Raw genomic sequence first — 27,415 nt, 5'->3', positions numbered from 1 at the left:
CACTGTCCCATAAAAGAGCCAGGTTACTTGTGGAGAAATGGCAACTGAGGCTGTTGGGGCCAGAAGAGTCTGGAGCATCCTGTGTTGGAAATAGAAAGTCAGGGAGTGCTGTCCAGAGGACCGTGACCAACCTGAAAGAGCCCCCACCCCCTGTGCTCAAAGCTGGAGCAACTGGGACAAGAAAATAAACAAGGAAGGTGTTGAATTGTAATCCAAAGAACAAAATAAATATTTACAAGTCCACACTGTTTTAAATAAGTGATTGGGAAATAAGTAAATGGATAGGGGAGAAGGGACAGTCTTCCTCATCGAATCCCAGGTCATGTATGTGAATATTGCCCCTTCAGGAGTGGCGCTCAGCTGCCTTCCCCTCACGCACAGCCTGGGCTTGGGGAGTTACCTCCTGAGACTGGCGTAAGGAAAGGGAGAAAGTGACTTTATGATGGAGGAAGCTGGCAGACACTTAATAGTGTGTCAAGTCTAGTGTCACACTGTTGAGTGACATTGACGTGGTATAAGAGGAGCCCTTCTCCTCTGTGGTGTCTTGCCCAGATCCAAGCCTAAGCAGGAGAGAACATCAGAGAAGCAATCCAAGGGACATTCCACAAAGTGCCTGACTAATGTCCTTCAAAAGTTTTAAGGTCATCAAAAACATGGAAAGACTGAGAAATTGTCGCAAGCCAGAGGAGCCCAAAAAAGTAGGACAGCTACATTTACTGTGGCATCCTGGGCCAGAGAGGCGTTGGCTTAAAACGTGGTGAAATTCAGATAAAGCCTAAAGGTTAGCTGATCCAAGGGATGGTTTCGTTTTCTGCTTTGACAGGTGCGTCAGGGGTGTCTAACGTCACAGGAGGCTGAGTGGCGGGCACATGGAAACTCGGTGCACTAGCTTTGCAGCTTTCGGGCAGATCTGAAATGCCTTCAGAATACACGTGTTATTTTTAAAAAGGTGGGACGGTGAGCACTTGAGCCCTGCAGCAGAGGCTCAGGTGTGACTGTTTTAGCATTGCCCTCTCCACTATGCAGGCCCTCAGAAGGCGGCTGTTCTGGTGTTGGGTTTTGCCCTGCACTGATTGCTTTCTTGTCACTCTTCTTGCTTTGTTTGCTAATGACTTTCCTCACCTTGCTTCAGGTGAGCACCACAACACAGCCATCAGCACAGCCAGAACCAGCTCCCTTAGGACCACGGGCCACGGAAGCCACTCCAGAAAATAAGGAAGGTGGGGTCCTAGAGCTGTCACGTAATGCTGTTTGTTTCCTTGGCATGTTGTCAAACTGTTAAAATTAAGGTGTGAAGCGGGCACAGTGACGCATGCCTGTAATCCCAGGAGCTCGGGAGGCTGAGGTAGGAGGATCACAAGTTCAAAATCAGCCTCAGCAATTTAGTAAGGCTCTAAGCAACTTCCTGAGACTCTGTCTCTACATAAAATACAAAACAAAAGCACTGGGGATGTGACTCAGTGGAAGCTCCCTAGGTTCAATCCCAGGTCCCCTGCCCTGCAAAAAAATTAAGATGTGAACCCTTCTGTGTTAGCAAAAGAGATTATGATAGATCATGGAGATTTCTGAATGTGCAATATGATCTCATTTTTTTAAAAAAAAGCAAGAAAAACATACACACAGGAGACAATCTGGAAGGCATGTACCACATTGTTAACTAAAGAGTGAAATCCATAAGATTTTTTTGGTTTCTTGATACAGCATTGATGTGCCTTTTTTTTTTTGGTGGTGGTGGTACTGGTGATAAAACCCAGAACCTCACACATGCTAGTCCAGTGCTTTACCACTGAGACACATTCCCTAGCCCCAAAGTGTGTGAACTTTTATAATGAGTACAAGCTACTTATATAATCAGAAAATAAGATTTTAATTTTAAAACTATTCCCTAAATAATTGACACCTAATGACTTACATTTGGTGAGTTTATTGTGGGATATTTATTGTAAATAAATATTAAAAATCACTTATGTGATATTAGGAGTCATCCCTTTCTCTTAAAATTGAGCATCTTTTGAGATTGAACCCAGGCTTGCTTAACCACTGAGCTACATCCCCAGCCCTTTGTGTTTTGTTTTTTGGTTTTTGGGCGTTTCTGTGGTGCTGGGGATTGAATCCAGGGCCTTGTGGATGCAAGGTTCCTATCAACTGAGCTATGTCCCCATCCCCAAATTGAGCATCTTTTGTTAGCCAGAGTGTTAGGCCAGTTAACAACTAGAATGAACATTCTGACAGCTGGGCAGTGAGCTTTGGGACAAGGTATTGTAAAGTAGCCTGGAGCAGTGTGAGGAGAACAGAGTCACCAAGCCAGTGCTGAGTCACAGTGGGATGTCTGAGAGGGCTCAAACCACAGGCTTCAGAGGGCCAGTGTTGGCTTCAGCAGTGTAGGAGACATGCCCAGGGGTCAGGAAGACGCCCTCCAGCTCTGGGCAACGGTGAACTGTTTAGTAAGAGGAATTGTAACACAAATCTACATTTTGGAAAAAAAAGAATTAAGAAAAGCATAATTCCTTCTTTACTTATTTATTTATTTATATATTTTTAGTTGTAGATGGGCACAGTACCTTTATTTTATTTTTTTTATGTGGTGCTGAGGATGGAACCTAGTGCCTCACACGTGCTAGACAAGTGCTCTACCAATGAGCCCCAGCCCCTTCTTTCCTCTTGACACTAAACTAAATTCTAGTGGATCAAGGATTTAAATGGAAACATGGTGGCCCTAGAAGAAAACACTGGAGAAGCTTCCAGTGACCTGGGAGCGGGAGCCCTTCTGTGCATAATCAAACCTCATAATAGGGAAAGATTAATAAATCTGGCTGGCTACATGCATATTTAACATTTCCATTCTGAAAAAATAAAGACAAATGATAAATATTTGCAATTCTTATATAGGTAAAAGGCTGTTCCTCAAACTCTAACATGACTTTTTTTGCATGATTTGCAACCTGTAGGGTTTTTTTCCTCATATCCCTGGCCTCTTCCTAGGTTTTTGTTTGTTTTTGTTTTCTGGTCCTGAGTATTGAACCCAGGGCAGCCTATCACTGAGCTCTAGCCCTGTCCCCCTCCTGCCCCGCCCCCCACCCATCCCACCCCCGCTTTTATTTTTTATTTTTTGAAACAAGGTCTCAGTGGCTGAGTCTGGCCTTGAACTTGGGATCCTCCTGCCTCAGTCTTCCAAGTGGCTGGGACTATGGGCCTGTGTTCTGCACCCTGCCCCTTCGGGGATTGCAGCAGAGCCTAAGCCTGCTAGGCAGGTGCACCACCCTGAGCTAGACCCCGCGTCCCGCATTCCTTGTGTGACTTCTGAGGCTGCACAGAAGTGGTTTCCACACCTCTGTCTGCAATTTGGCTTCTTATTTCCTGAAAAACAAAACTACGGCCACTCTGGCCCTTCCTGTCTCTCCTGGATGTGCTCTCTGTTTTGCGTAGGGTGCGGGACTGTCCCCTGATTGGCATGGGTTGGCTTTTTGTTGGCGGTTTGGCTCCAGGTCCGCCACAGGCACTGCCGGCCCAGCTGCATACTTGTACTTTGTCTCCTCATGGCACAGCACACCCTGTTCTGGAAATGACTGTGTCCCTTAGTTTGCATGTCACTGTGTCTCCTCCCCTGCTTTTTTTTTTAAGATGTGGGATCTATCTGAGCTGTCGATTGAGTCCCCTTATCCCTAAAGAGAGAAGAGAAAAACAATTCCAGCACTTTCCTAATGAATGAGGGAGGGTGGGTCATGTATTTTCTGAAAGTACAAGTGATGATCTGACTGTTGTTACTATTACAATTTAGTGGCATAAAAGGCCCTTTGGGATTGAAGGTTACGGGCCGCAGGTGTTGGGGGTCCTCTAGGGTCCAGTGTCTCGGTTCGTTTTACTAACTGGAACCTCAGCAACCAAACTCGGACAAGGAACCGTTCTGTGACCTGCTCCCTGAACTGACAGCTCCCCCTGAAAGGCCTTTACTATGGGGAAGCACCTTCCTGTCCCCGCGGGAAGGTCACACAAGCTGCTGAGGATTGAGGAGACCTTTGATGGCGCTTTACCTGGGATATCTTTGTCCCCACAGGTGGCAAGGGGCAGCCTCTTGAGTGACCTTAGTCACTCAGTCAAGTGAAGAGAGAACAAAAGAGCTTCTTCACCCAGCGCCCCCCACCTTAGGTCCTTTAGTCCCCCCTGCCTCTCTGGTGTCAGAGCAGAGCCCCGCTCAGTAGGTCACACTCCCCCCCGCTGTGCCTGTTGAAACACCCATGTAACTAGAGCTTACGTTTTAGTTACAAAAGTGACAAGTAGAGTTTCCCCTGGTTCAGTGTTGGGGCTGACATTTTAAAAATAGCTCTACTGACATATAATTCCAAACTTTAAAATTCACCCTTTTTAAAAAGTGAACATTCCTGTGGTTTTTAGTATATTCACAAGGTTGTGGCACAATTCACCACTAAATGATTTCAGGATATTTTCAGCAGCCCACACTCCTTTCATGTCCCCCTTCCCTCCACTGCTGGCAGCCGCTGGGCTCGTCCCATCTCTGTGGCTTGGCCTGACCTGAACATCTCACACGTGTGGAATCATACAACACGTGGCCTCCCATGACTGGCGGCTCATGCTTGTCACGGATGTTTTAGGGCTCACCTTGTTCCTGATTGTAGCCCTAGTAATATTGTGTGCACATACTACATTTTCTTTGGCCATTTTTAAAGTAATAAGTAAAACCAAATTACAGTGAAAAATATATTTTAAATGAAGTCTTAACATAGCTCCCAACCAGGACTATTTTTTTTAGGTAAACTAGAAAACAGTAAATTTCTTGGCAACTGAAATTTGAACTTCTATCATCAATGAAGCTGGTGTTAAATTTTCCAGTATATTGAGTATGTATATACTAGGTAGCCCAGAGGCTGAGGCAGGAGGATCTCGAGTTCAAAGCAGCCTTATTTGAAAGCAAGGTGCTAAGCAACTCAGTGAGACCCTGTCTCTAAATAAAATATAAATAGGACTGGGGTGTGGCTCAGTGGTTGAGTGCCCTGAGTTCAATCCCCGGTACCAAAAAAAAAAAAAAAAAAAAAAAAAATACACTTCTTGAGTGGATTTTTTTTCCTAGTACTTAGGATTGAACTTGGGCTTGAAGCCAGTGCTCTACCCCTGTGCTACATCCCCAGTCTTTTTGTTTTTTGTTTTTTGTTTTTTTGAGAGTGTCCTGCTAAGTTGGTGACACTGGCCTTGAACTTGTGGTCTTCCTGCCTCCTCCCAAGTTGTTGGGATCACAGGCAGACTTTTAAATCAAATTGCTTATGTGGTAGAGCACTTGCCTAGCACAAGTGAGGCCCTGGGTTCAACCCCCAGCAACAAACAAAAATTCAGTTTAAATCAAAAAGCTTATACTCGAGGGAGGACATATGTAGAGAGAATGGTTACTGAGTATGGGGTACAGTTGGATAGATGGAATAATTTCTAATTCATATATAGTATAATAAAATGACTATGATTGACAATAATTAATTATATATTTCAAAATAGTTAATAGGATTTTAAGTGTTCCCAGTACAAAGAAATGCTAAATGTTTGAAATGATAAGATGTGAGTACACATTGTAGACATGCATTGAAATGTCATACTATATCCTGTAAATGTGTATAATTATTGTGTAATTATGATAAGGTCTGATAATGTAGCTCAGTAGTGAAATAAATACTTGCCTGGCATAGGTGAGGCCCTGGCTTCCATCACCAGCTCCACCCCCCAAAATTATGATGATAAAATAGAATACAGAGCTACAGAGAAAGATGATATTTGACAAAATTGGATAAGATGTACAGTATTGAGCAAGTTAAATTATTACGCATGCAAAAGCAAGTTTGTTGAGCATATTTCCTTTATTAATGTTAATGTTTTAAACTTTCAGGGGGACCAGAGCAAGGCCCGAGTGTGGAAGGTCTTAATGCCCCAGCGAAGGCTGCTATAGGTAATGTGTTTACAACCCAAGACAGTCAGGTCTGTCTTTGCCTTCTGTATCATGTCTCGCTGTCGAGTGCTGACGCGTCATGACTTCCATCCCTCGCGAGCCAGACTGGAGAACCCAAAGATGAGGGTGGCTGCAGGCGTGAGTGGGGTGGTGATGCACAGCATGAGCAGAGCTGAGCACCACACCGTTCCGGTTCATTCAAGAACTCAGAATTCTCTTCCCTTTGATTCAAATTTTTTTTTTTTTTAGTTGTAGATGAACACAATATCTTTATTTTATTTATGTGGTGCTGAGGATCATGCATTCGAGGCAAGCACTCAACCATTGAGCTACAACCCCAGCCCCCCTTTGATTTTATAATAGATGAACTTAACACTGACTTTTCATTATTAAGGAATCATTTGAAATTGATGCATATTCACTGGACATAGCTGCTTTGGTGAAAACAAGTAAGCTGTGTAGAAATGTTCCTGACATTTTCATTAGAGGTTAAAAGCGGGTTATGTGACAAAGGCAGTATAAACCTAAACAAGAGTGATGGAATCCTGGCATGGTGACACACACCAGTAATCCCAGCAGCTCAAGGCTGAGGCAGGAGGATCACAAGTTTGAGGCCAGTCTCAGCAACTTAGCAAGATACTGTCTCAAAATAAAAAATCAGAAGGGCTGGGGATGTAGTTCAGTGGTTAAGTGCCCCAGGTTTGATCCCTAATACCTAAAAAGAAAAAGAAAATGGTAGAAAAGTTTTATTCATGGGTATCTTTTCTAATTATGTTCTCTTATTAGGACTAATGATCATCTTTTGCTGTTTGTGGTTTCTTGCTCTTTTTTCCCAATCATAGAATACTTTTTTCTGTGGTGCTGGGGATGGAACACAGGATCTCACTCATGCTAGGCAATGCTCTATCACTGAGCTACACCCCAGCCTGCACATACTCATTTTTGTAGGGAAAAAAATTAAGATTTTTCTTTTGTTGGGTATCTTAAACATTACTATACAAATAAAACATATAATCTTTGATTGAAGTTTACTCAATAAATGATTTTTAAATAAATTTTCTCTGTAAGGCTCAGTGGTACACACCTGTAGTTCCAGCTACTATAAAACACAAAACAAAACGAAAAATTTTTTTCTAAAAGCATATGTTTTATTTCACTTGATCTTAGCCAAAAGACCAAGAAGCAATGAAATTACTGCTAATGAAATAATAGACTGCTTGATACTTCTTAGTGGCTCATATGACAAAAATCTGTATAAGTTGATGTGAAAAGGCTCATTACTGACAGCTTTAGTTGTACACATAATGCTGGGCTAACTTTGTACTTTAAAATAATTTTCACTGGGGAGCAGATGGAGTTCAGTGGTAGAGAGCTTGCCTAGCACATGCAAGGCCCTGGGTTTGAGCCCCAGCATCACACACACAAAATTATCATCATAGCATAATTTTTAAAGTTTCTGAAGAGCAGAGCACAGTAGAGCTCGTTTTCACATACATTTTTAAATACTCCTAAGGAAAATGCTGAATGGGATGGTCCCAGGTTCGTCCTTTGTCTTCAGCGTGGGCAGCAGAATTCATGTTTTCTCTTGAGTTTGCACACTGCATGGAGAGGCAGAGGACACTGTCTTACGCTCTGTCGATCTAAGTTAACTCATGTACATGAGTTTTCTGGATGACAAACTAAAGTGGGAAAATCTTAATAGTCTTTAGTAATATACAGCATCTTAAATTTCTTTTAACATACATGGTAAATAGAAAAATTGTACTTAATTTCCATTGGTCTGAATTTTAAATTTTCCCTTTTTTTGGCAGAGGTTTCCTCTATCATAAAAAAGAAGCCAAACCAAGCTAAAAGAGGAGTGAGTATTATGTATAAGTACCTGGTAGTTTGTCTCTAAAGCTAAAGAATCTCTTTGTCCTGTGGTTTCATTTGCTTTTTACTTGGAGCAATAATGTGTTGAACATGGTTTTGACATGTGCTTTTGTTCAATGAGATGAATGTTGAACTTAGTAAAGTTTTTAGAACGAATGTCTGATGTTCCTTCTGTCCCTGATACGACTAAAAACAATTAGCAGAGTCCTTCTAGGCCGAGTTCTCTCCTGCCTGTCCTGGGTTCAGTGCCGCCCTGTGAGGCAGAGGGGCAGCTGTCTGCAGAGCTGGCACAGTGCTGTGCTGGAGCGCCATCCCTGGCAGCCTGTGTCAGGGCTCGAACCCTGGCCTCACCACCTCCTGTGTGACCTTGGCCACGTTGCTGGACTCCCATGAGCGTCAGGGTCCTCTTCTGTAAGCCAGGGCAGTGATAACGCCAACCTCCCAGAGCTGTGGGGACTGGGAGGAGCACAAGCGTCAGTGCTTGTCTTGGTACCTAGCAGGTCCTAACCTCCATCAGCATCAACCACGGTTGCCAGTTTCCTCCCAATGGGTGGATATAATCTTCCATGTGTTCCAGCTTGGAGCCAAAAAAGGAAGCTTGGGAGCCCAGAAACTGGCAAATACGTGTTTTACTGAAATTGAAAAACAAGCGCAAGCAGTGGACAAAATGAAGGAGCAGGAGGACCTGGCCAGGGCGGCGCCCAAGGAAGAGTCCATGTAAGTGAGATTTTGTAACAGTGGGACATTTGGGGGTGCAAACTTGGCTCCGACAACTCTGGGTCTGTCTTCCAGAGGCCACTTATCTCAGGGTGTGTGGAGGGCAAGCCAACTTGAGTTTTATGGAGGCTGTGAGGGCAGGACTGTTGGCATCAGCAAGAAGGGGACGGGGCACATCAAGAGGTGTTTGCACACAGCACAGGAAGCCTGACCACACACCTCCTTGCTCCTCCACCATCGTCTCGTTGGAGAATATAATATGAGCCATCAGGTACGGTGCTCAGAGTTTTTAAAAAAGAGGTGTTATACGTGAAAGACACTCAGCCTCAGAGGTGTGAGGGAAATACAGACCCAAGCTACATGGGGCCACTTGACATCCACCAGGGCAGCAGAATGAACAAGGCCAGGCCTGCAGCTCAGTGGTGGGTGTGCACAGCATGGATCAGGCCTGCTTCCATCCTCAGTAACCTCCAAAATTGTTTAAAGTTACCTTATGACCTAGTAATTCCGCTCCTGAGTGTACTTAAGAGAGATGGAAACACACGTCCACGCAAAAATTTCTGTGTGAATGTTCACAGCAGCATTAATCTTACTGTCAAAAGCAGAAACAAGCCTTATCTCAACTGATTAATGAATAGAGAAGCCTGACCACAGGTGGTGTGTCCACACAGTGGAGTTGAGTTCAGTCAGGAAAGGAGAGAACACTGACTCCTGCCACAGCATGGATGACCTTGAAAGTCTGTGCTGAGATGCAGACCAGTCACTAGGTCACCCACCACCACACACAGTGGCGACCTGGTCCACGTGAGATCCACGGTGAGGGAGGGCGGGGTGGGGGAAGCACCAAAAGGCCACTCGGACCCCTACTTTTATGCGTATTTATCTTTCTGGGGGTTTTCCTATTTCTGTGGGTGTTTTGTCTGCTTTAGCCTGAACGCCTATAGACTATTGAATGAAGAAAATACACAGACGTGTTTTTGAGGTTGTTTTTGGATTAGTTTAGTTAATGTTCACTGACGTGCGTCCAGTGACACCTGGCACACAGGAGGTGCTCAGCCGGTGCCGTCTCCCAGCGCTTTGCTAAGTGGGATTGCCGAGGCCAGCCCAGGTCATTTGCAGTGGGTGGTTGAACTCAGAACACAGGGGTAGCGCTGCCCCATGTTGGAGTGTTCCTGCCAGATCCACACACCCCGGACAGGCTTTCATTTCCACATACAAAGCTAGGTTTCCGGCCCAGGGCAAAGGGGTGGGTTGCAGCTGGTGTTTGGGAGTGGCCTCTGTCTAGACTGTTGGTCCTTAAGGCTTCCCAGAGGGTGAAGGGTCGATGCCTGCTTGGAACAGAGATGGAATCTGGGAAGTGACCATGCCCTGCTGCAGGGGAGGCAGCCGAGAAGTGTGTTCCTACTAGAAGCCACTCCCAGCCTTCCCTGGCACCTGCCGTTGGGCTCTGTAAGGCATCGAGAGAGCAGAGGTGCCCAGAAGGGATATTTTATGAATTTGCCTTGGGAACCCAGGTGGGCCACTCTCAGTTCTGTTGGGGACACTGCAGCACTGTGCCCAAATGCCTGCCACTGATGTCAGACCTGTCTCGCCTTGGTGTCACAAACCAGTGCTGTGCTGACCAGGAGCATGGGGGGGGGGGGTGTTGTCCTGAGCATCGAAATGTTCTACTAGTTGGGCAATTTAAAAAATATATATTTGTAGTTGTAGCTGGACACAATATTTTATTTATTTATTTTTATGTGATGCTGAGGATTAAGCCCAGGGCCTTGCACGTGCTAGGCAGGTGCTCTACCGATGAGTGCCAGCCCTAGCCCCTGGGTAATTTTTTTTTTTTGCCATTTATTTATTTTTATTTACAGTTTGTGTTCAATGCAAATCAATTCTATAACATGAGAAGTTACTATGAATCAAAGCATAAATACACAAACACAATATACAATCCAAATAGATGTACAGCATTCAGGTATGAAGCAAAGGGGCGTGTTCATTCACACACACAGTAGCTTTAGATCTGTTTGATCTGGTTGTTCCGTGTAGGTTTCTAAAGATGAGAAAAAATGATTTGGGTTATCAAGACTATGGTGGCCATATTAGATACTGGAACATGTAAGCATCAGTGTGTGACCATGCGAACAAAACATTTTAGGGAGTGTGTATTTTTCAAAAGGTTTCTGTGTTTCAAGGCAGTTGTAAAAGATTTAAAAGATCAAGACTGCTTTTAAGCTTAGGATCAGGTTCTAACTACCTAAAAATATTGACTGATAACAGGAAGTGTTCCAAAATGTGGCAATTCTGATCCATAGTTTAAAAAAAAAAGTATTTACAGAAAGAGTATAAAAGTTTTTGTGAATTTAATATGCAAGCTAGCTTCCAGTCTTCACTTCCCAAATGCTGATTTATAAATTTGGCTTCTTCACATAGTTGCCTTTCTAATTTCAAGATTTGCCATTTTACCTTCAAAGCGGACCATTTTCAATTATGAAAAGTATTCAACAGATGTAGAAATAAAAAGCAGCATTTTGAAATTAGTTGAGGTCAATGCAATTCTACTCTTTGGAATCAGTTTAGCTAAAGGAATCTGGCACTCTTGTTGAATGAAAACAGGAGATGGGAGATGCCTACCATTTGACTTTGAGAGGATAAGCAAGACTTACTCATGATGCCTGGATTTGGGGTGAATTCCAATCTATCATTGCCCTGGCACATGTCAATTGCTACATAAAAGTTCAAATATAATGTCAAATCCAAAAACCACAGAGGAAAGAGTTCAGTTCCCAAAGGAACAGAAATAGCTTAACAATGTGAAACTTTTTCTAGAATATATCAGCATTAAATTAGTACTGCTGAAACAATACATTGAGGATTTACAGTAACACCTGGAAGTTCCCTCTAGTGTACGTATAAATAGAATCATGGAAGCTTTTTATATTACCTAACTGTTTTATGGCCTTATAGATTTCTCATAAACCAAATAAAAACTGAAATCTCCATTCCACATTCCATCCTTTATCTCTAGACAAAATCTATTCTTGTTTTCAAGATAGAGTTTTAAATGTCCATATTTCTTTTGCCTCATTCAAGGAAATCATGTCTCAATTTTATCTTGCACATGAAACTCCAGCAGATTTAATATTGGCATTCATCACGTGTGAAACCCTTCACATGTCCTTCAAACCAATCAATTTGGAATTCTCAACGTTTTCTGTGCCAATAAAATCAGGTGTGGAATTGGTAGATTTGATGCAGACCAGCTTCTTCCTTGACACTGGACTTCTAGTCGCCATTCCGATTGGGTTTAGAAGATGGGGAAGTAGAGACATTTCTTGGCCTGAGTCTCTAACAGTAGAGATGTAGAAGAGAGAGCGAGATCACAAGACTGGCTGTTGACTGCAGGGCACTGCCACCTGTGCTGGGTGTAGCATTAGTTGAATTGGGAGCAGCGGAGGTACTCTGTGAGGAGTTACTTGAAAGTGTCACAACAGCTGTTTGGTTTGAATAAATCTGCGTGGGTAGGAGCAGTGCCAGAAGCAGCAGCCCCAGCCCCAGCCTGGCCACCATCGCTCTGCCCATGTCCGCTCCGTCGGTGCGTGGTGCGTTTCCCTGGATGCTAGGTGCGAGGAGATAGGACGGCTCCGGGAGGACGCAGGCAAAGTGGGGCCCTGGGTAATTTTTAATGTCTGCAAATCAAGACTTCAGTTGGGTGAGCTGTTCCCTGGTGCAGCATCATTTCTTACAGCGTCACACTATGGAGCTGCGTGGCCTGAGAGCTATCCCAGTGCTGGCCTTCTGGCAGCCTCTAGTGGTCCTCAGAGGCCATCTGTTGGGAGGGTTAAGAAGAGGCGGAGTGTGGCCTGGAGGCTCTGTGCCTCTGAGGATCGGGGGACAGTCTGGCCTCCTGGTTCTGCCGGTGCTTCCAGAGCAGCCCTCCAGCCACTGTCCAGTGCGTGCTGTAGCAGGCGGCAGACCTCCTGTCACATCCCTCTCGACAGGTCTATAGTTTTTCTCCAAAAATTACACTTGAAAGAATAGTATTTATTTGCTAAGGAATAAAATAGACTTGACCTATTCTGTAGTAGTAATATTACAGAGCAAAACCCTGCTTGATCATTAACAGCAGGAACAGCAAAGCAAACATGTTTTCCTTTCTTAGGCATTCTGTTGAGATCTGTTACTACACAGAATTTATTTTACTAGTGTTTTTGCCATGCCTCTCTTACAAGGGATTCCTGATTTTTCCTGATTTTATAAGATGATAACTTCAGAATCCCACAAAGAGAGTGTCACCTGAGGTGCTGGCACTTTGTTGTTGTCTCACTGATAGGCTGGAATCCTACAGTGATACCACAGAGGCCTGGTTTAGTTTTCTTATGAAAACTGAGGTTCTTACTGCAAGGACCTTCCTACTTCTTCAGACCTCTTGGGTGCATTATTTGTAACAGGTGTTTGGTTGATGGAGCAGTACTGATCAGTGGTGCTGGAGAGCATTGGCTGGTGAATGTCCCATTTTAAATGCTCAGATACCTGACTAATAGAGATCCCATGGGGGGTTCTTTTGTAAACTGAAGAATCCTTGTGTAACTAATTATCTCCCCTTTCATTTATTTACGAAGACAAAATTGTATATATTTTAATCTTAAATCACAGCAGATTAGTTTGACTAATTAGTGAGGCATCAGATTCTGATGTCCTTTGGGGGAGTGTGATAAAATATCAACCCAAGGAGGAAGTCTTGCCTTTTACTGTCCCATAGAGAAGTCATTAAGACTTGTGTTGTTATTACACAATAATAGGTCAGATGAGCTAAACTTGAAAAGCAAGGACCAAAAGCATCTGTAGAATGCATTCAAATGTCCTGAGCATCTATTCAGAAAAGACTAGTAGGAAAAAATTCCATCTTCCTCCATAATCGCTAATTGTGGAAAGGAGTGTTGTAAAGCTGAAGTATGAATCGATCATCATCTGATTTGGCCTGGTATATTCTGTAAGAGCACAGGGTCGACCCTCAGCTCAGGAGCATTTGTTTTCTCTGGCAGTGTGTCATCTTTACGATTAGCCTATAAGGATCTTGAAATTCAAATGAAGAAGGATGAGAAGATGAACCTGAGTGGGAGACGGAAAGCCGACGCTGAGAGACTGGGCATGGGGCTTGGGAACTGCAGGAGGTAGGTGTGGTTCTGCTTCCTAATCAGGAATGGATCTTCCTGGGGCTGTGTGCATTTCAGCCCTGAAGGTGTCCTCTTGGTATTTCTGCCCTTCTTTCATTGTGTTTGCTTTACTCCAGGACTCAGAATTGTATGAAAAATTGCAAACATGGTCCTTAGAAAAAGGAAAGGGGTCTGACTTGTCATTGAGCTAGCACCAGAGCCCATGCCACAAGCATCACCATGGGCATGACTGTGTTTTGTGTGGTTATAGAAAGATTTCCTTTTTTGTACTGAGGATTGGACCCAGGGGTGCTCTACCACTGAGCTACATCTCCAGCCCTTTTTGTTTTTTATTTTGAGGCAGAGTCTTACTAAGTTGCTGAAATTGGCCTCAAACTTTCCATCTTCCTACTCAGCACAGGGTTGCTGAGATTACAGGTGTGATTGGGCCCAGCGATCTCACAAAGATTTTATATATTTTTAAGTTTAACCAAAAAAATTGTTTTGTCCCGTGTTTTTAACCCTCTTGATCAATTTGTCTCTGATTGGAATATAGCTTAAAGCATGCTTTTTTCCCTTAGTGAGATGCGGATCTCTATGAACTAACATGTAACTTTTCCCTGTTCTGTTCTGCTCTCTCAAGTGGCATTTCTCATTCAGTGACTTCAGATATGCAGACCATAGAGCAGGAGTCTCCCACCCTGGCAAAACCGAGAAAAAAGTACCATGAGGACAGCGAGGATTCTTACTTTACTTCCTGCTCAAGGTAAATCCAGTAAGACTCACCACCACTTTGAACAGTCGTGACGAGCACTTGGGTACTCATTGATTGGCATGGGGATAGTACAAATCCATGTACTGCATTGTTTTCTAATGCTCTGGCTGGTGTGCCAAGGCTGTGCTCTGGAATAAAAATTGGGGAAATATTTGTAAGTTGACAGTGTGTGCTAATATTAAAATGTCCAATAATAAAATCAGCATCTAAGAGTTCAAATTAGAGGTGGGGATAGATGTGTTTATCTAAAACATGAAATTGGAGATATGCAAAGTCCCCCAGTCAAAGGGATGGCTGCTGGGTGTGGCGCCCTAGAGGTGGACCTGCATCTGCCCTGGGCTTCAGCAGAGTCTCCTGCTTCAGAATGCCTTTGGGAGGCTCCTGTGGCCTGAGTGTGTGGGTACTAATGAGCATAACTGGTGTGAAGCCGCCCCCGTGGGGAGTGCTGGCAGCCGAGCCTCCTGTTGTAAGTCAGGGATCCGAGCAGTCAAGCAGCCCGGGGCCTCTGAGGGCCGAGTGAGCTTAGCTGCTCTGTGATGGGGAAACAGCCTGAGTCGCTTGGCTCAGTTCTGTGGCTGATCACTCTTGCTGGGGCTAAACTAACCACACCAAAAGCCCCCTCAGGCTAGGAGCTGGGGAAAGCTGCATAGCATTGGGGCGGGCATGGAGTTGTCTAGCAAAGACACTGGTTTCAGGGATGTCATTGTATAACAGGTGTGTGTGTCACCTAGAGGATGGATGTAAATACATGCTAGCTAGACTCATGGTAGAGTTATTTATTTCCCTATCAAAGTGTGAAGAAAAGGACTTGTGAAAGACTGCTGTCTCTAACACTATTTCAAATCCCCGTTTAAAAAAAAAAAAAAAAAAAACAGCCTCCCATATTCCCTTTCAGTAGTTTCAGGGACCTGCATGGTTTATGTTTACCTATTTTTATGACCTGTGTAAAGCACCAGGTTTCAGTTTACTTGGGGATTATATCCAAATCATGCCCTTTAAAAGCATTTAAATACTTTTGTACAGGATGAAATTAAATTTGCAGTTTGATTTGGAAGCTGTGCGCGCACTGGCCACCTATTCAGGAATAGGTGTTCAGCCAGGGAGGAGGTTCTCGCATTTGCCCCTTTGACTTGCTCGCGCCTTGTGGTAATCTCACTGCTCACTGATGCCTGCAGATGGTGGCGTAGGAAGTAAGGAGCAAATTTCAAGGTGAACCCTGCTGTCACCTGGTAGCAGCCTGGCTGAAGGGCCCCAAGTGGGCTCACCTGCTGACTGGGAGCCCCAGATCCTCATGGCCCCAGGTGGTGGCCTTGGGGACCTTCAGGGCTCTAGACAGTAGAGTCGGCCCTTGTTGCCCTGGGGCAGTTATTTACCATTTGAACCTGGGAGCCCTCAATGTTTTATTGTAGACCAGGCTGTCTGGACTCCCACCAGAGAGACCCTAGTGCATTGTTTATTGTGACCCTCGGGTTGTCCAGGGACATAAATGTCTGTCTAGTTCTCTGTGAGCAGGTGACCACTGTTAGTCAAGCGTGGCACTATTAGTTAGGTTCTTTGGCACACAGGGACTCCGAGATCCAGCATTTTAGTGCCATGAAGAGCTCTTACTGCTTCCAAATTATTCATTAGCCATTAGAACTTGCAGATTATGAATTATAAAGGAGTGTCATTTCTATTAAAAATAAGATCAAGCCCATCCTTGGGTTTTGAGCTTTAGTGAGTTCCATTATTTCCAGGATATAAACAATGCAATTACATACTGAGTTCAAAGTGAGCAGGGAGCACTTTGTGCAGCCAAAGGGCTCCTCGGCCTCTACCAGTGTGCCTGCAGGGGCTCTCAGCAAGGGCTCTGGGGAGGGTGCTCTGGGTGGAGTGAGGACACTGTGTGAGGGCAGACACCAAAGATGGAGCAGGGAGGGGACACCAGTGAGGCTGGAGCCGGGCTGCTGAGTACCCAGGAGAGACACAGTCCTACTCTCCCATCCTCCCAGGGCAGCTCAGGCCTGGCTGGATGTCTGTCTGTCCCCTGCGAGTTGCCAGAGCACAGAGCGCTGCTCGTGGTGAGTGGTAGGAAGAGAAGCTGCTGTTGTGGCTGCTGCTGCCTGAGCCATGCTGGTCAGGAGACCCACGCAGTGGCTTTCTCTTGCCTCCTGACCTGGATAGTTCAGCCATTTAGAAGCCGCCCAGTGCCCTCCGCTCTAAGAAGAGCACTTCGGCTGTGTGAAGAAAGCGTTAGTTCCTTAGAGTGATGCTAAGTCTGCAATTGTAAGTGCCTCAATCTCAGTGTTGTGAAGAACCAGAAGGTTCCGGCCTCCATGCCCAGGCCCCTGTGCACCTTCCAGGGCCACCCAGCCTCCCATGGACTCTCCGTCCTCGGAGCAGCTCAGGAAGAAGCACTGCTCACATGCTCCCTGGGTTTCTGAGCTTACAGTAGCCTCTCCCGGAACCAGGGCCTGAGCCCCATGAGGGCAGGCAGAAAGGCCCCATAAGTCACCTGGGTCCCCTAGCAGAGTACCCGCCCTCCTAAGTGCTTATTGAGTGGTTTGTCATTTTCTCATTGAATTGGTCTGTCTCCCTTAAAAAGCGGTCTGTCAAACATGGGAGGGCCTCTCTCCAGGCCAGGATGTGTCCCACATCTTTGGACCCTTCCTCTGATGTGACTTCCAATCCCTTCATTGTTCTGTTCTCTGTTCTCTGAAGATGGGTTGTCTCTGTTCCTCCAAGCTGTGGCCCACAATGCTGAGCTGCTCACCAGCAGGAGCACAGGGCCCTTCGAGCTGAAAGCCAGAGCCTGGCACGGCGGTGAGGAGTCTCGTGCAACAAGACGTGTTTTTTTTTTTTTTTTGTTATTGTTGCTTTTTTAATACACATATATATTTTAGTTGTAGATGGACACAACACCTTTATTTTATTTATCTTTATATGGTGCTAAGGATCAAATCCAGGCCCCCACATGCTGGCAAGTGCTTCACCACTGAGCCATAGCCCCAGCCCACATGATGTGTTCCTAGTGCCCTCTTGCCAGGGCAAGTAGAAGCCTTCTCCACAGTCCTTACAAAGTCGCACCACCTGCTTCAACAGCAGTTTTATCCTGCCTCCCTCTTTTGCTTTTTTCTGCCTGGAAAGAGCTTTGTGGGTGCTGGGGCTGTCGCTCAGTGGTAGAGTGCTGGCCTAGCACATGTGAGGCCCTGGGTTTGATCCTCAGCACCACATAAAAAGATGAATAAATAAAATAAAGGTATTGTATCCACCTACAACTAAGAAAACATTATGAAAAAAAAAAAAGAGCCTTTGTTCCTGCACCCTGTGCCTCCGCCCAGATCTTGTTTCCTGGGTCCCAGCAGGTGGATCCTGCAGGCTCTCACGCTCTTGCCCATCTCACACCCTGCGCCTGGCATTTCCAGTTTTTGTGCAGCTCCTTTCAAGGTGGAGCTTGGCACTGGCCTTTCTTCCTGTGCTCCTGGTTCTCTCTCTGGGGACAGGCAGGGTGCATTCTCTTCACCTGCCTTCCAAACCCTGAGCCCTGGGACCTGCCTTTCCTCAGAGTCCCTTGCGGTGTGGGGGCCAGTCTGTCCATGGACTCTGACATAGCACAGTCACTGTTTATCAAGGTCTGTCCTGTCCACCTCGCCTGCCATGCTAGTCCTATTCCAGGCAAATCTTGCTCTGACCACACAGGACACTGCCATCGCGGGCTACTCTGAGCAGTGCTGTGCTGGGATGTGCTAGGATGTGGAGTCAGTTCCCCTGGCCAAGCAGCATTACTCGTAACTAGACTTAAAGAAAATGAAATATGTGACCAGTGGAGGATAACACTGAGCAATGTCACGTGCTGCCTGGAAAGGCCAGGTCATGCTGCGGTGTAAACATGCCCCAAATCTCAAGGGCGTCACATCAGTTTATTTCTGTGCACATCAAGTCAGCTGCAGTGCAGGTGATTGTCTGGAGCTATCTTCCATGTGGTGCCTCAGATGTCCAGGCTGATGGAGGGTCACCTGCCTGAGGTTATCCATGTGGAAAACGCAGCCATGTCCCTGCAGTAACAGGGAGAGGGGACAGGTGGGCTGAGCACAGCACTTGAAAAGCCTTAGAAGTGACGCCTTGTGTCTGCTGCTGTTTGTCAGCCACAGCCATGTGGGGCAGGGAAATGAGAGACTGCAACTGGAGTGGGTGTCCCCACTGACCTCCCATGTCACTGTCCCCTCTTGTTCCTACAGGTACTTTGATGACCCCATGGAGCTAAGAGGCGGTTCCTTATCTAGCTGGGATGACAGTACAGATTCCTACTGGAAGAAAGAGAGCAGCAGGGACTCAGAGGTGGTTGTGAAAGGTGCAGCCTCTTCAGACAGGTATGAGCACAGCCCGGGGTTGCCATGGGGACACATGCAGCGGGGAACACCAGGCGAGGGGAGGGGAGGGGAGGCATGGAGACCTTCCGCAGCACTGTCCCTGAAGCCTGTCTCTTTAAGTGAAATGAGTGATTCTCATTGGAGGCACAGCCTCACCTATGGATCTCAGACAGACACAGCAGGAGGCCTCTTCCTGGGGATTCCCAGCCCACGGCCCTGGGTGGTCTGGACCAAGATGCATCACTTTTCCCATTTCAAAGTCTTATTTAAACACAGTACAATGTATATATGTATAGATATTTCTTCTTTCTTTTTCCTTTTTTTTGCTCGAGATGGGCTAAGTTGTAGTCCTCCTGCCTCAGTCTCCTGAGTTGCTGGGATGACAGGCCTGAGCCACCACACCTCTCATCTTTTTAGGTTACAGTTGTGCAGGTTTTGGCAAACATGTACGGTTGTATACTGGCCGCCGAAGGCAATGAACAGAACATTTCCCCCCTCCCCCAGCCCCTGCTGCCCTGTGTAGACAGCTTTGGTACCCTGGTTTACCCTTGGCTTTCTCAGGATGCTGTGTGAATGGGCCCAGTGGTGGCCCCTCCTGTCCGGCCTCCGTAACTCTCCTCACGTGTTTGGCTGCAACTTATCAGGCTGTGTCTCCCTCTTTATCACCAAGGTTGCTTATCTTTCCACCTGCTACAGGACTCTCTAGCTGTTAGAGATCATGAAGGACCGTATAATTTATTGTCCCATCCAGGGGCCCCTTGTGTGTAAGCAGAGGTGGTCTAGGCACCTGGGGTGTCGGCACCCTCCCTGCACCACACACCGTGTATGCAGTGTCATATCCGACATGCGCAATTACACGTCAGAACTGAAAAGAAACAACAGACCTGTTTTAGGCAAGAATTCCTTTAAATGTTTTATTGTTTGGATTTTTTTATTAGGATTTTCAGACTTTTTAAAGTAACCTGGAGTTCTTTTACAAAATTGCTGCTATTAGATTTTTAAATTATAAACTGTATTGTGTGCACTCTACAGACGAGAGCGATTTCTGTCTCACAAGTTGGTTTAATTCCTTTGACTATTGTAATTGTAGAGCTACTGCTCGTCGCAAGCCTGACTATGAGCCCATTGAGAGCACAGATGAGGCCCAGAAGAAGTTTGGTAACGTCAAGGCCATTTCATCAGACATGTACTTTGGAAGACAAGCCCAGGCTGATGTAAGGTCCAGAGAGTTTCTTCATAGGGAACCCCACAAGGCAGGAAGAAGGCCTGGGGGTGGGGGCAGCGGGGATGCTGCCAAGGCCCCAGGCTGAGTGCCCGAGCCAGGACTGGAGCGAGGCCTTTCTGACCACTCATTGCCGGCCACTTCAGCAAGACAAGTGCTGGGCGGCAGAGGCTGGGCCTCCTTTCTCTTCCCCTCAGTGTTTGAGTGAATGACAGGTGATTTTTGATACAGCTGTTAATTAATTGATAATCTTTAGCCATCGTGAAATGGGGAACACGGTTGGTTTGTGGGCGGCTGCGTTATGTGCGGGTTGCTCTGGGGCCATGCCGAGGAGGCCTGCTGCACTGGGGGCTGTGGTGGGGGTGGAAGGTCCCAGGCAGCCGGTTACGAGGCGCAGCTCTGTCTGCCACACTCTTAGAGGTCCCTATTCTCGAGGCTTCTTGGACCCCACTCTGCAGATTTCATTTCACAGCAATACCATCATTTTCAGAATAGAATGGCCTCCTGTGTGTTCCCCCACCCGTAAAATCTGCTTTGTTTTCAAGTCCCTGGCAGGGCTGGGGGTAGCTCAGTGGTTCAGCACCTGCCGGCACACCTGAGGCCCCGGGTTCGGCCCCCAGCACTGCAAAAGCCTTTTTCAGTTAAGGTTGATAGCATTCAGGCTCGGTTCTAAAATGGCGTGATACCTGGCAGCTGGCTGAACGCAGCACAGATCTAGCCTCTACCCCTGCACCGCTCACATGGCCTTGATGTCACAGTGGATTTGGCTGCCTGTGCCGTCCCCAGGACCCTGCCTGGCAGTTACAGTAACTGGGAGAAAAGAGCCTAGAGGGAAGCAGCACCTTGGGGAGCCTTTTCCTGCTGCTGCGCTCCCTGCAGGGAGCCTGATGGCCCTCTCCTCTCCTAGGACGAGAGCAGGGCCCGGCTGGAGCGGCTGGCGGCCAGTTCTTCCATAAGTTCCGCTGACCTGTTTGAGGAGCAGAGGAAGCAGACAGCAGGTGAGAGGCTGACGGGCACGGCTTGTGGCTTGCGTCCACCGCACAGGCACATCATGTTTCCTTGGGGGTTTTGTTGTCCCAAAATACTTGAGTAAGCGTCCTCCACCTCCTGTGTCCTGTGAAGCCGAGCAAGTGGAGGCTACTCTTCTGGGGTCACTCTTGGGGAGGCCACGTCGTGAAACTTAAGCAGTGGCGCGCACAGCACCTGGCAGGCTGTCTCCTAGCACGTGTGGTGAACTGGTGTCTCCTGGCACATGTGGGTGTGCAGACGCCACAGGGTGCTGGCCCTGGGGACACGGGGCTCCCGCCAGCTGACGCACAAGGCCTGCCTCAAGGTCGCAGTGAAGCTTAGATGGATGCTGTGTGTTCGGTACCACCCAGTCGGGTCTGACTCACAGCAGGTGCCTCACGGGCCTCAGCCCCCAGGGGTGGGTGGCAGCCCAAAAGAACAGGGATCCCCCAGGAAGGTCAAACATCCAGGAACCGGCAGGTGAAGAAGTGCCTGTCTATGCCATCTTGCCTCAGGGTGGGACCCCAGCGTCAGGTGTCCTTTCATCCCAGGGCTGGGGGCTGGGTTGGGAGGGGATGGCCTGAGAGCGCAGGTGTGAGCTTCAGTGCAGCCACTTGGGGACCACCCAGAGCCCTGCCTTCCGGCTTCTGCTCCACACCCCGAGCTGCAGAAGGGCCTGGTGCATGGCCATGGGCCCCCCGGGCCACAGGTGTGAGGGGAGGCTGTGTGGTTGACGTGGAAGGGCAGTGTCCTCTGAGGTCACTTTAGGAACCCCTCCTCAGCAAGAGAGCTGAGGGGAGGGGACCCCAGCAGCGAGCGTTCCAGGCCCAGCACCCGTAGGGAGCTGGATATGCTGGAGAGGAAGGTCATGGGTCTCTCTGCAGGGGTGGCTGAGTGACTCAGTGGCTTCCAGCCATGGAGAAGTGACATAGAAGGCCATAGCACAGACCACCAGTGTCCAGGGCCTTCTGTGACGCGGCTTAGAGCATGTTAGAGACCCACTGTACCTTGGGGTACAGCCGGCACCACCAGATAGATCAATATGCTGTGCAGGAAAGAGCATTCTCTCCAGGTGTGTGGCTGGCAGAGTGGCTGGCAGGGTGACAGGGGGCAGGTGGGTACTGTGCCAGAGTGGGCAGGCCCCGCACCTCAACTTTTGCTACACTGTGGCAGGGCAGCCAGGGCCACGGCTCCCTGTGCCTCACCTCTGACTTCAAGCGAGGGGGCTGTTGGTCTTGCTCAATCTCAGTCTGACCAGCATTTCCCAGCCCCAGGTCTGCTGGGGCAAGGGTGGCCCTGGGCCATGTGCTCTGAACTTTCAGGATCCTGGCCTTTGTCAGACAACTTCCTCTTTCCACCAGCCTGGCACGTCGGCCGCCTTCCAATGCTCCCAGCAGACCTACCCCAGGTCCCACTCAGGTCAGCTCCGGGGCTCGCGCCGGGTCCTGGCACCGCCGGTCTTCTCAGGCCAGATACCTGGGTTATAGAAGCACCCCAGCCGTGGATGGTTTCCTAATTCAAGTTGCTGGGAGGTTTACTTCTAAAAATGGTTTTTTGTTTGTTTGTTTGTTTGTTTTTAAACTCTTGGAGGTCAAATGGCAGTGGCCTGCTTGTTGCTGCGGGAGGACTGAGGCAGCCCCTGTCTGCATCCTGTCCCTGTAAGAAAACAAAGGTTCATTGATTTCTTTGACCCTGTGTCAGACAACCGACCATAACAATTCAAGATCATTGTAAGGTGCACCCTGGGGCGCCACCACCCTAGACTTGGCCCAGGCGGGTGGTCTCTATTGGGCTTGCCCCCATTCGGAGCCAAGTGATGCAGACCTGAGGCCACCCTCCTGCACTTCCAGGTTCCCCCGGGACGCCAGCACATCCCGTGGTTTTCTGGAAACTTTGACTTTTTACTTAGAGAGCATTCAGCAGAGCAAACGCTGGTTTTAAGAAATGGTCCTGTGTTCCTTAGCTTCAGGCGCTTGCCCAATGTGTGGAGTGTGGGTGAACTTAGGGCCTCGTAATTTAACCTGGGGAGAAGGGGAAGGTAGTTCCAGTTGAGACTCCTGCCTGTGAAGTAACCCCCCCACTGTGTCCCCACCAGGAGCACCAAGACTTCTGGCAGCTGTCCCCTTCAGGGGTGGAAGGGCTGAGTGGGAAATGCGTGTCAGCACCCTTGGCCAGCCTGCTCCTGCAGTGCCTGTGGTCACTCCCAGGGAGCAGGGCCAATGGGGACATGGATTGCCATGGACTGGGCCCTGCCTGGGAGAGGGGAGCTCAGGGCCCAGGTGACAGAGTGCAGGTAACTGGAGAGCCATGTGAGAATAAAGTGGCTGGAAGCCCCACCCGCCCTTCTCAGAATACTTGTTTCAAGAAAACCAGTTGTAGGGCGCTGGGGGTGGCTCAGGGTTAGAGCACACGCTCTCCCAGGGTGCAGGAGACCGGTTCATCCCAGAGCCTGCCCCTCGTGTCTAGGCCTTGGCTCTCTCCTGTGGGGCTTGATGGCTGGAGGCCCTGGAGCACTGTGCTCAGTCGGCCTGAGGTCTTGCTTGGCTGTTGGTCGGAGCATTTGTCAGACATCGCAGCTGGGAGGCTGAGAGTCCCTTAGGCAGAGTCCTCACTGACTCAGTGCATCCCAGCCCTGACCCTTCTCAGAAGCAGCAATCTGTGGAGAGCACTTTGTTCTCGTTGGATTCGTTGTTCTTTTAATCTTGGAAATACTTTTCTCTTGATTGTCTCAATTTCGGGGAAATTGGTACATAATGTTCCATTAAAAATCCTCGTGGTCCAGCCTGCGCCATGGCCATGGGCTGCTGCGGTGGCCTCCTGCCCGAATAGTTCAACCCTCTGTTTAGAATCCTGCCCCAGGTGGGCCTGCAGCTCCCCTGCCCACTCACCCACCTCGGCTCCTGCCAACCTCATTTCTTTCACTTACCGCCTGAGCCTGGGAGGCCTGAAGACACTGGGCTCCTCCAGGACCCCAGGACCCCGTCTCCCACCCGCTCTGCCCAGGTGCCTCACAGCAGGGGCGAGACCATCCCACGCTGTCCCCCTGACAACCGAGGAGCTCTCTGGGGAAGGACTGCCTCTTCACTTCTCCGAGGCACATGGTGGAGCATTGGCAGGATGAGTGATGGGCAGCTGGGCAGCCAAAGCATCCAGACACTGGCTGGCCTGGGAGCCTGCCCACTGGCTGCAGGAACATGTGTGGACCCTTTGCCCAGCACCCTGAGGTCCCACGGCCAATGCCAGGTGGCTGTGGTGATGTTCCCTTCCCATACCAGCCTTAAGAGCAGAGCATGTGCCCAGGGCAGGTGTCCCCTCCCAGCTGCTAGAATGTGGCTGGGCCCCTCCTGTATAGCTGCCTGGAGTAAGCGGGAGGGGCGGCCCTTGTCCTCTAAAGTCACTAGTGTCCTGGCTGTGGTTGAGGGACAAACTGGCATCTGCCCTGTGTATGCAGGAAATTACAACCTCTCCAACGTGCTGCCCAGCGCCCCCGACATGGCGCAGTTCAAGCAGGGCGTGAGGTCCGTGGCTGGAAAGCTGTCTGTGTTTGCCAACGGAGTGATGACTTCCATCCAGGTCAGTGAGGGATGCTCTGACCCCCTCCCCCCACAGTCGCAGGGCAGTGGGTGGTGGGTTGCTGCTTTGTGTGTTTGCTGCAGTGTGGCCCAGGGCCTCACGGAAACCAGAAGTCACAATTCTATATCGGCTTAAAATTCTCTAACTTATAACATGGATATGGCATGATATTTAATTTTCTCCTAGTTTGGAACAGAGAATTATTAAGAAGAACGTTTTTATAAAATCATCACTAATGCCCCTGCTCAGAGAAAAAAATCTGTTAATATTTTGGTATAGTTTAGTTCCAGATTTCTATGCAAGTCATTAAATTAAAAGGGGATTATATAGTCTATGATTTTATATCCTTAGGACATCCAATTTAGTTACTATTCCCATGTTGGATATTTAGATTGTATTTCAATCTTTTAAATAAAGCAGAGATGGAATCTGAAATAAAGCCATCTCAGATTATGTGAAAGGCTTATTTCTGGAACCTTCTAATTTGTATCATTTTAGAAGGACTCTGTTAACATAAAACTACTCTGGTTGGGCACAGTGGTGCACGCCTGTAATCCCAGCAACTCAGGGGCTGAGGGAGAAGGATTGCATGTTCAAGGCAAGCCTCAGCAACTTAGTGAGACCCTGTCTCAACATAAAAAATACAAAGGGCTGGGGGTGCAGGTCAGTGGTGGAGCACCCCAGGTTCAATCCCCAGTATCGAAAAACAAACAAAAAGCATGGCTCTGGCAGGTTACTGAATCCAGGTGGTCTCTGGTGCCCCCAAGGGGGTTCCTCGTCCCAGGGGCTGCTGCTGTGGTGGGTAGGGTGGGGATCCCTGTGGGGGTCACCTTGCCTGACTGGGTCTCTGTCCCAGGCTCTCTGCAGAGCCACAGAGCTGCTTCCCACTCCTCGGTTGGCTGAGCCTACATGGGTCCCTTCTAGTGAGTAGCACCCCCATTTGGTAGGTGGTGGCCCCATTGTACAGATCGCCACCTTTTCATGTCCCTGTTTTACAGTGAAGAGGTGGAGGCCCAGAGGGCAAGTCACTTCTCTACCATCAGCAGCTGGCCCCAAATTTTAGGGTTTCAGACTGGCCGCTGTTCCTCTGTCCTCCCCAGAGGGCTCAGCATGTGGCCATCACCTTCCCAACGCCCCTGCCTCACACGCTCACGGGCCCTGGACAAACCCTGCAGCACGTCCACCCGCAGGTTCCCAAAACCCTCGCCATGTCCTGGGCGTCGGAGAACATCGGGAGGCCCAGCAACCTGTGTCTTGCCCTGTGCTTGGGGTCCAGCGTCGGTGCCGATGCCACACACACACACACCCGTCCCCACCTCTCGTGCCCTGGGTCAACAGCCGCATCAGCTGCGCTGTGCTGTTGGGAAGCCCCGAGCAAACCCTGGCTTTGGTTCTCCCCAGGATCGCTATGGCTCCTGATCCCCAGGTCAGGCTCTGCGCTTCCTGGAGAAATTGCCTCTTCTCATGGACCAGTGACCGCATCACAGGCTGTGATAAAGACCAGATACACCAGTTTTCAAGATTGTTTTGCTACTTTTTCACATGGTATATATACACTTCTGATTTTTGGTATTTCTTTTTGAGAAATTCCTATTTTTGATGTAGAGAGAAGCCTTATTGTAATTTCCATTTGCACCAGTCCTGCACATGCCCCCTGTGGGCACGTCCCAGCGGATCCTCACTTTAATATCCAGGAATCTTTAGTTCCAGCAGTGGGGCTGCAGTCCCCTCCGCCCCTTCTCCCTGACTGAGCCTTCCTCCGGGGAGCAGGGCGCGCACTGTCCACTGACTGGGGATTGGCCTGGAGAAACAAATTCACAGCACACATCTCGTTGAAAAGGGAGCAGAGAATAAAACAAAGACCAAAAATGACTGGTGTCTGATTTGACAGACTGACTGTTCGTTTTTATTTCCATATATTGAGGTGATTTCAAAATAATGTCCCTTTGTAAATTATTTGTTATGTTCTATAAAGTTAAAAATACTTCCCCGTAGTGCTTTTAACAAACCTAAGCTTCCACATTGTCAAGGGAATTAATTTGGTCTTTTGACGAGGTGTTGCTGTTTGAATCTATGAGAACTGAAAGCCGAGAGCTCCCTGCGTGTGCTTATGAATCAGTCCAGTGGCAGAATTACGGTTGGAGAAGGCGAGGGGGCACAACTGCAGACAGCAGTCATCGTAGTGAAATAGCTTTGTTATGATTTTTTTTGTCTTAATCTTGGTTTTCAAAAAGTCACAGAATGTTTGTGAATCAATAAATAAAGACAATCTGGCTGTGTGATAGAGGCACTGGGCTATGTTGTTCAGCCATAAAATATATTTGAAATTTGATGAACCAAAAATGTGATTTCAAATGAGTATTTTGTGAATCTTTCTTAAAAGCTCAAATTTGTAGACTCCTAAATACAATAAACAGTCGCAGCAGATCCCGTGAGCCATGTGTTTTTTTGCTTCGTTTTAACTGAAGTCTTTGTGGGTCAGGGCCGTGGTGCAGCATTGACTCATGATGTGATCACAGACCCGGGCGATGCTCTTAATGTGGGTGGATTCCATTAACTGGGGTGTTCTTCCCACTTCCTGATGGGGACGGGGGTGTGGGTCCGCCTGGGCCTGACAGTGGACAGGTGCTTCCTCACAGTCCAGGGAAGTGTCCTCAGGGTTGGTTTCTGGTGAGGTGCCTCCTGCCTGAGGGAGCCCCTGCCTTAAGGACGCTTTTGTCATCTCCCCTCTGGGATCCCTCCCTGTTTGTCATTTGGGCCTGGGGTGGAGCATGGCTACCTCAAAGGCACCCCCTCACTACCCCC

The 27,415-nt window shown here is 48.0% G+C and overlaps 2 protein-coding genes across 3 annotated transcripts in view; one reads left to right on the top strand and one right to left on the bottom strand.

Moving 5' to 3' along the window:
* Positions 1–27,037, top strand: part of ARFGAP3 (ARF GTPase activating protein 3) — a 45,604-nt gene extending 18,567 nt beyond the window's left edge. For both annotated transcript variants that reach the window (XM_081311121.1, XM_081311122.1), the window contains 11 exons: positions 1,133–1,220; positions 5,888–5,947; positions 7,759–7,805; positions 8,397–8,536; positions 13,573–13,701; positions 14,327–14,449; positions 18,676–18,807; positions 19,898–20,021; positions 20,937–21,027; positions 24,489–24,610; positions 26,012–27,037. In XM_081311121.1, coding sequence (XP_081167247.1) covers positions 1,133–1,220; positions 5,888–5,947; positions 7,759–7,805; positions 8,397–8,536; positions 13,573–13,701; positions 14,327–14,449; positions 18,676–18,807; positions 19,898–20,021; positions 20,937–21,027; positions 24,489–24,610; positions 26,012–26,029 — 1,074 coding nt within the window. In that variant the 3' untranslated portion in view covers positions 26,030–27,037. The remainder of the gene's footprint in view (positions 1–1,132; positions 1,221–5,887; positions 5,948–7,758; positions 7,806–8,396; positions 8,537–13,572; positions 13,702–14,326; positions 14,450–18,675; positions 18,808–19,897; positions 20,022–20,936; positions 21,028–24,488; positions 24,611–26,011) is intronic.
* On the bottom strand, positions 11,672–12,508 carry LOC308658445 (signal transducer CD24-like). The gene has a single exon (XM_081311131.1). It carries the CDS (start codon positions 12,107–12,109, stop codon positions 11,876–11,878), a length of 234 nt encoding a protein of 77 aa, XP_081167257.1. The 5' UTR covers positions 12,110–12,508; the 3' UTR covers positions 11,672–11,875.
* Positions 27,038–27,415: the final 378 nt, after the last annotated feature.

This window comes from Spermophilus citellus (assembly GCF_964194105.1).
Source record: "Spermophilus citellus genome assembly, chromosome: 10".
Lineage (NCBI taxonomy): Eukaryota > Metazoa > Chordata > Mammalia > Rodentia > Sciuridae > Spermophilus > Spermophilus citellus.
This window is presented reverse-complemented; position numbering and strand designations above follow the sequence as displayed.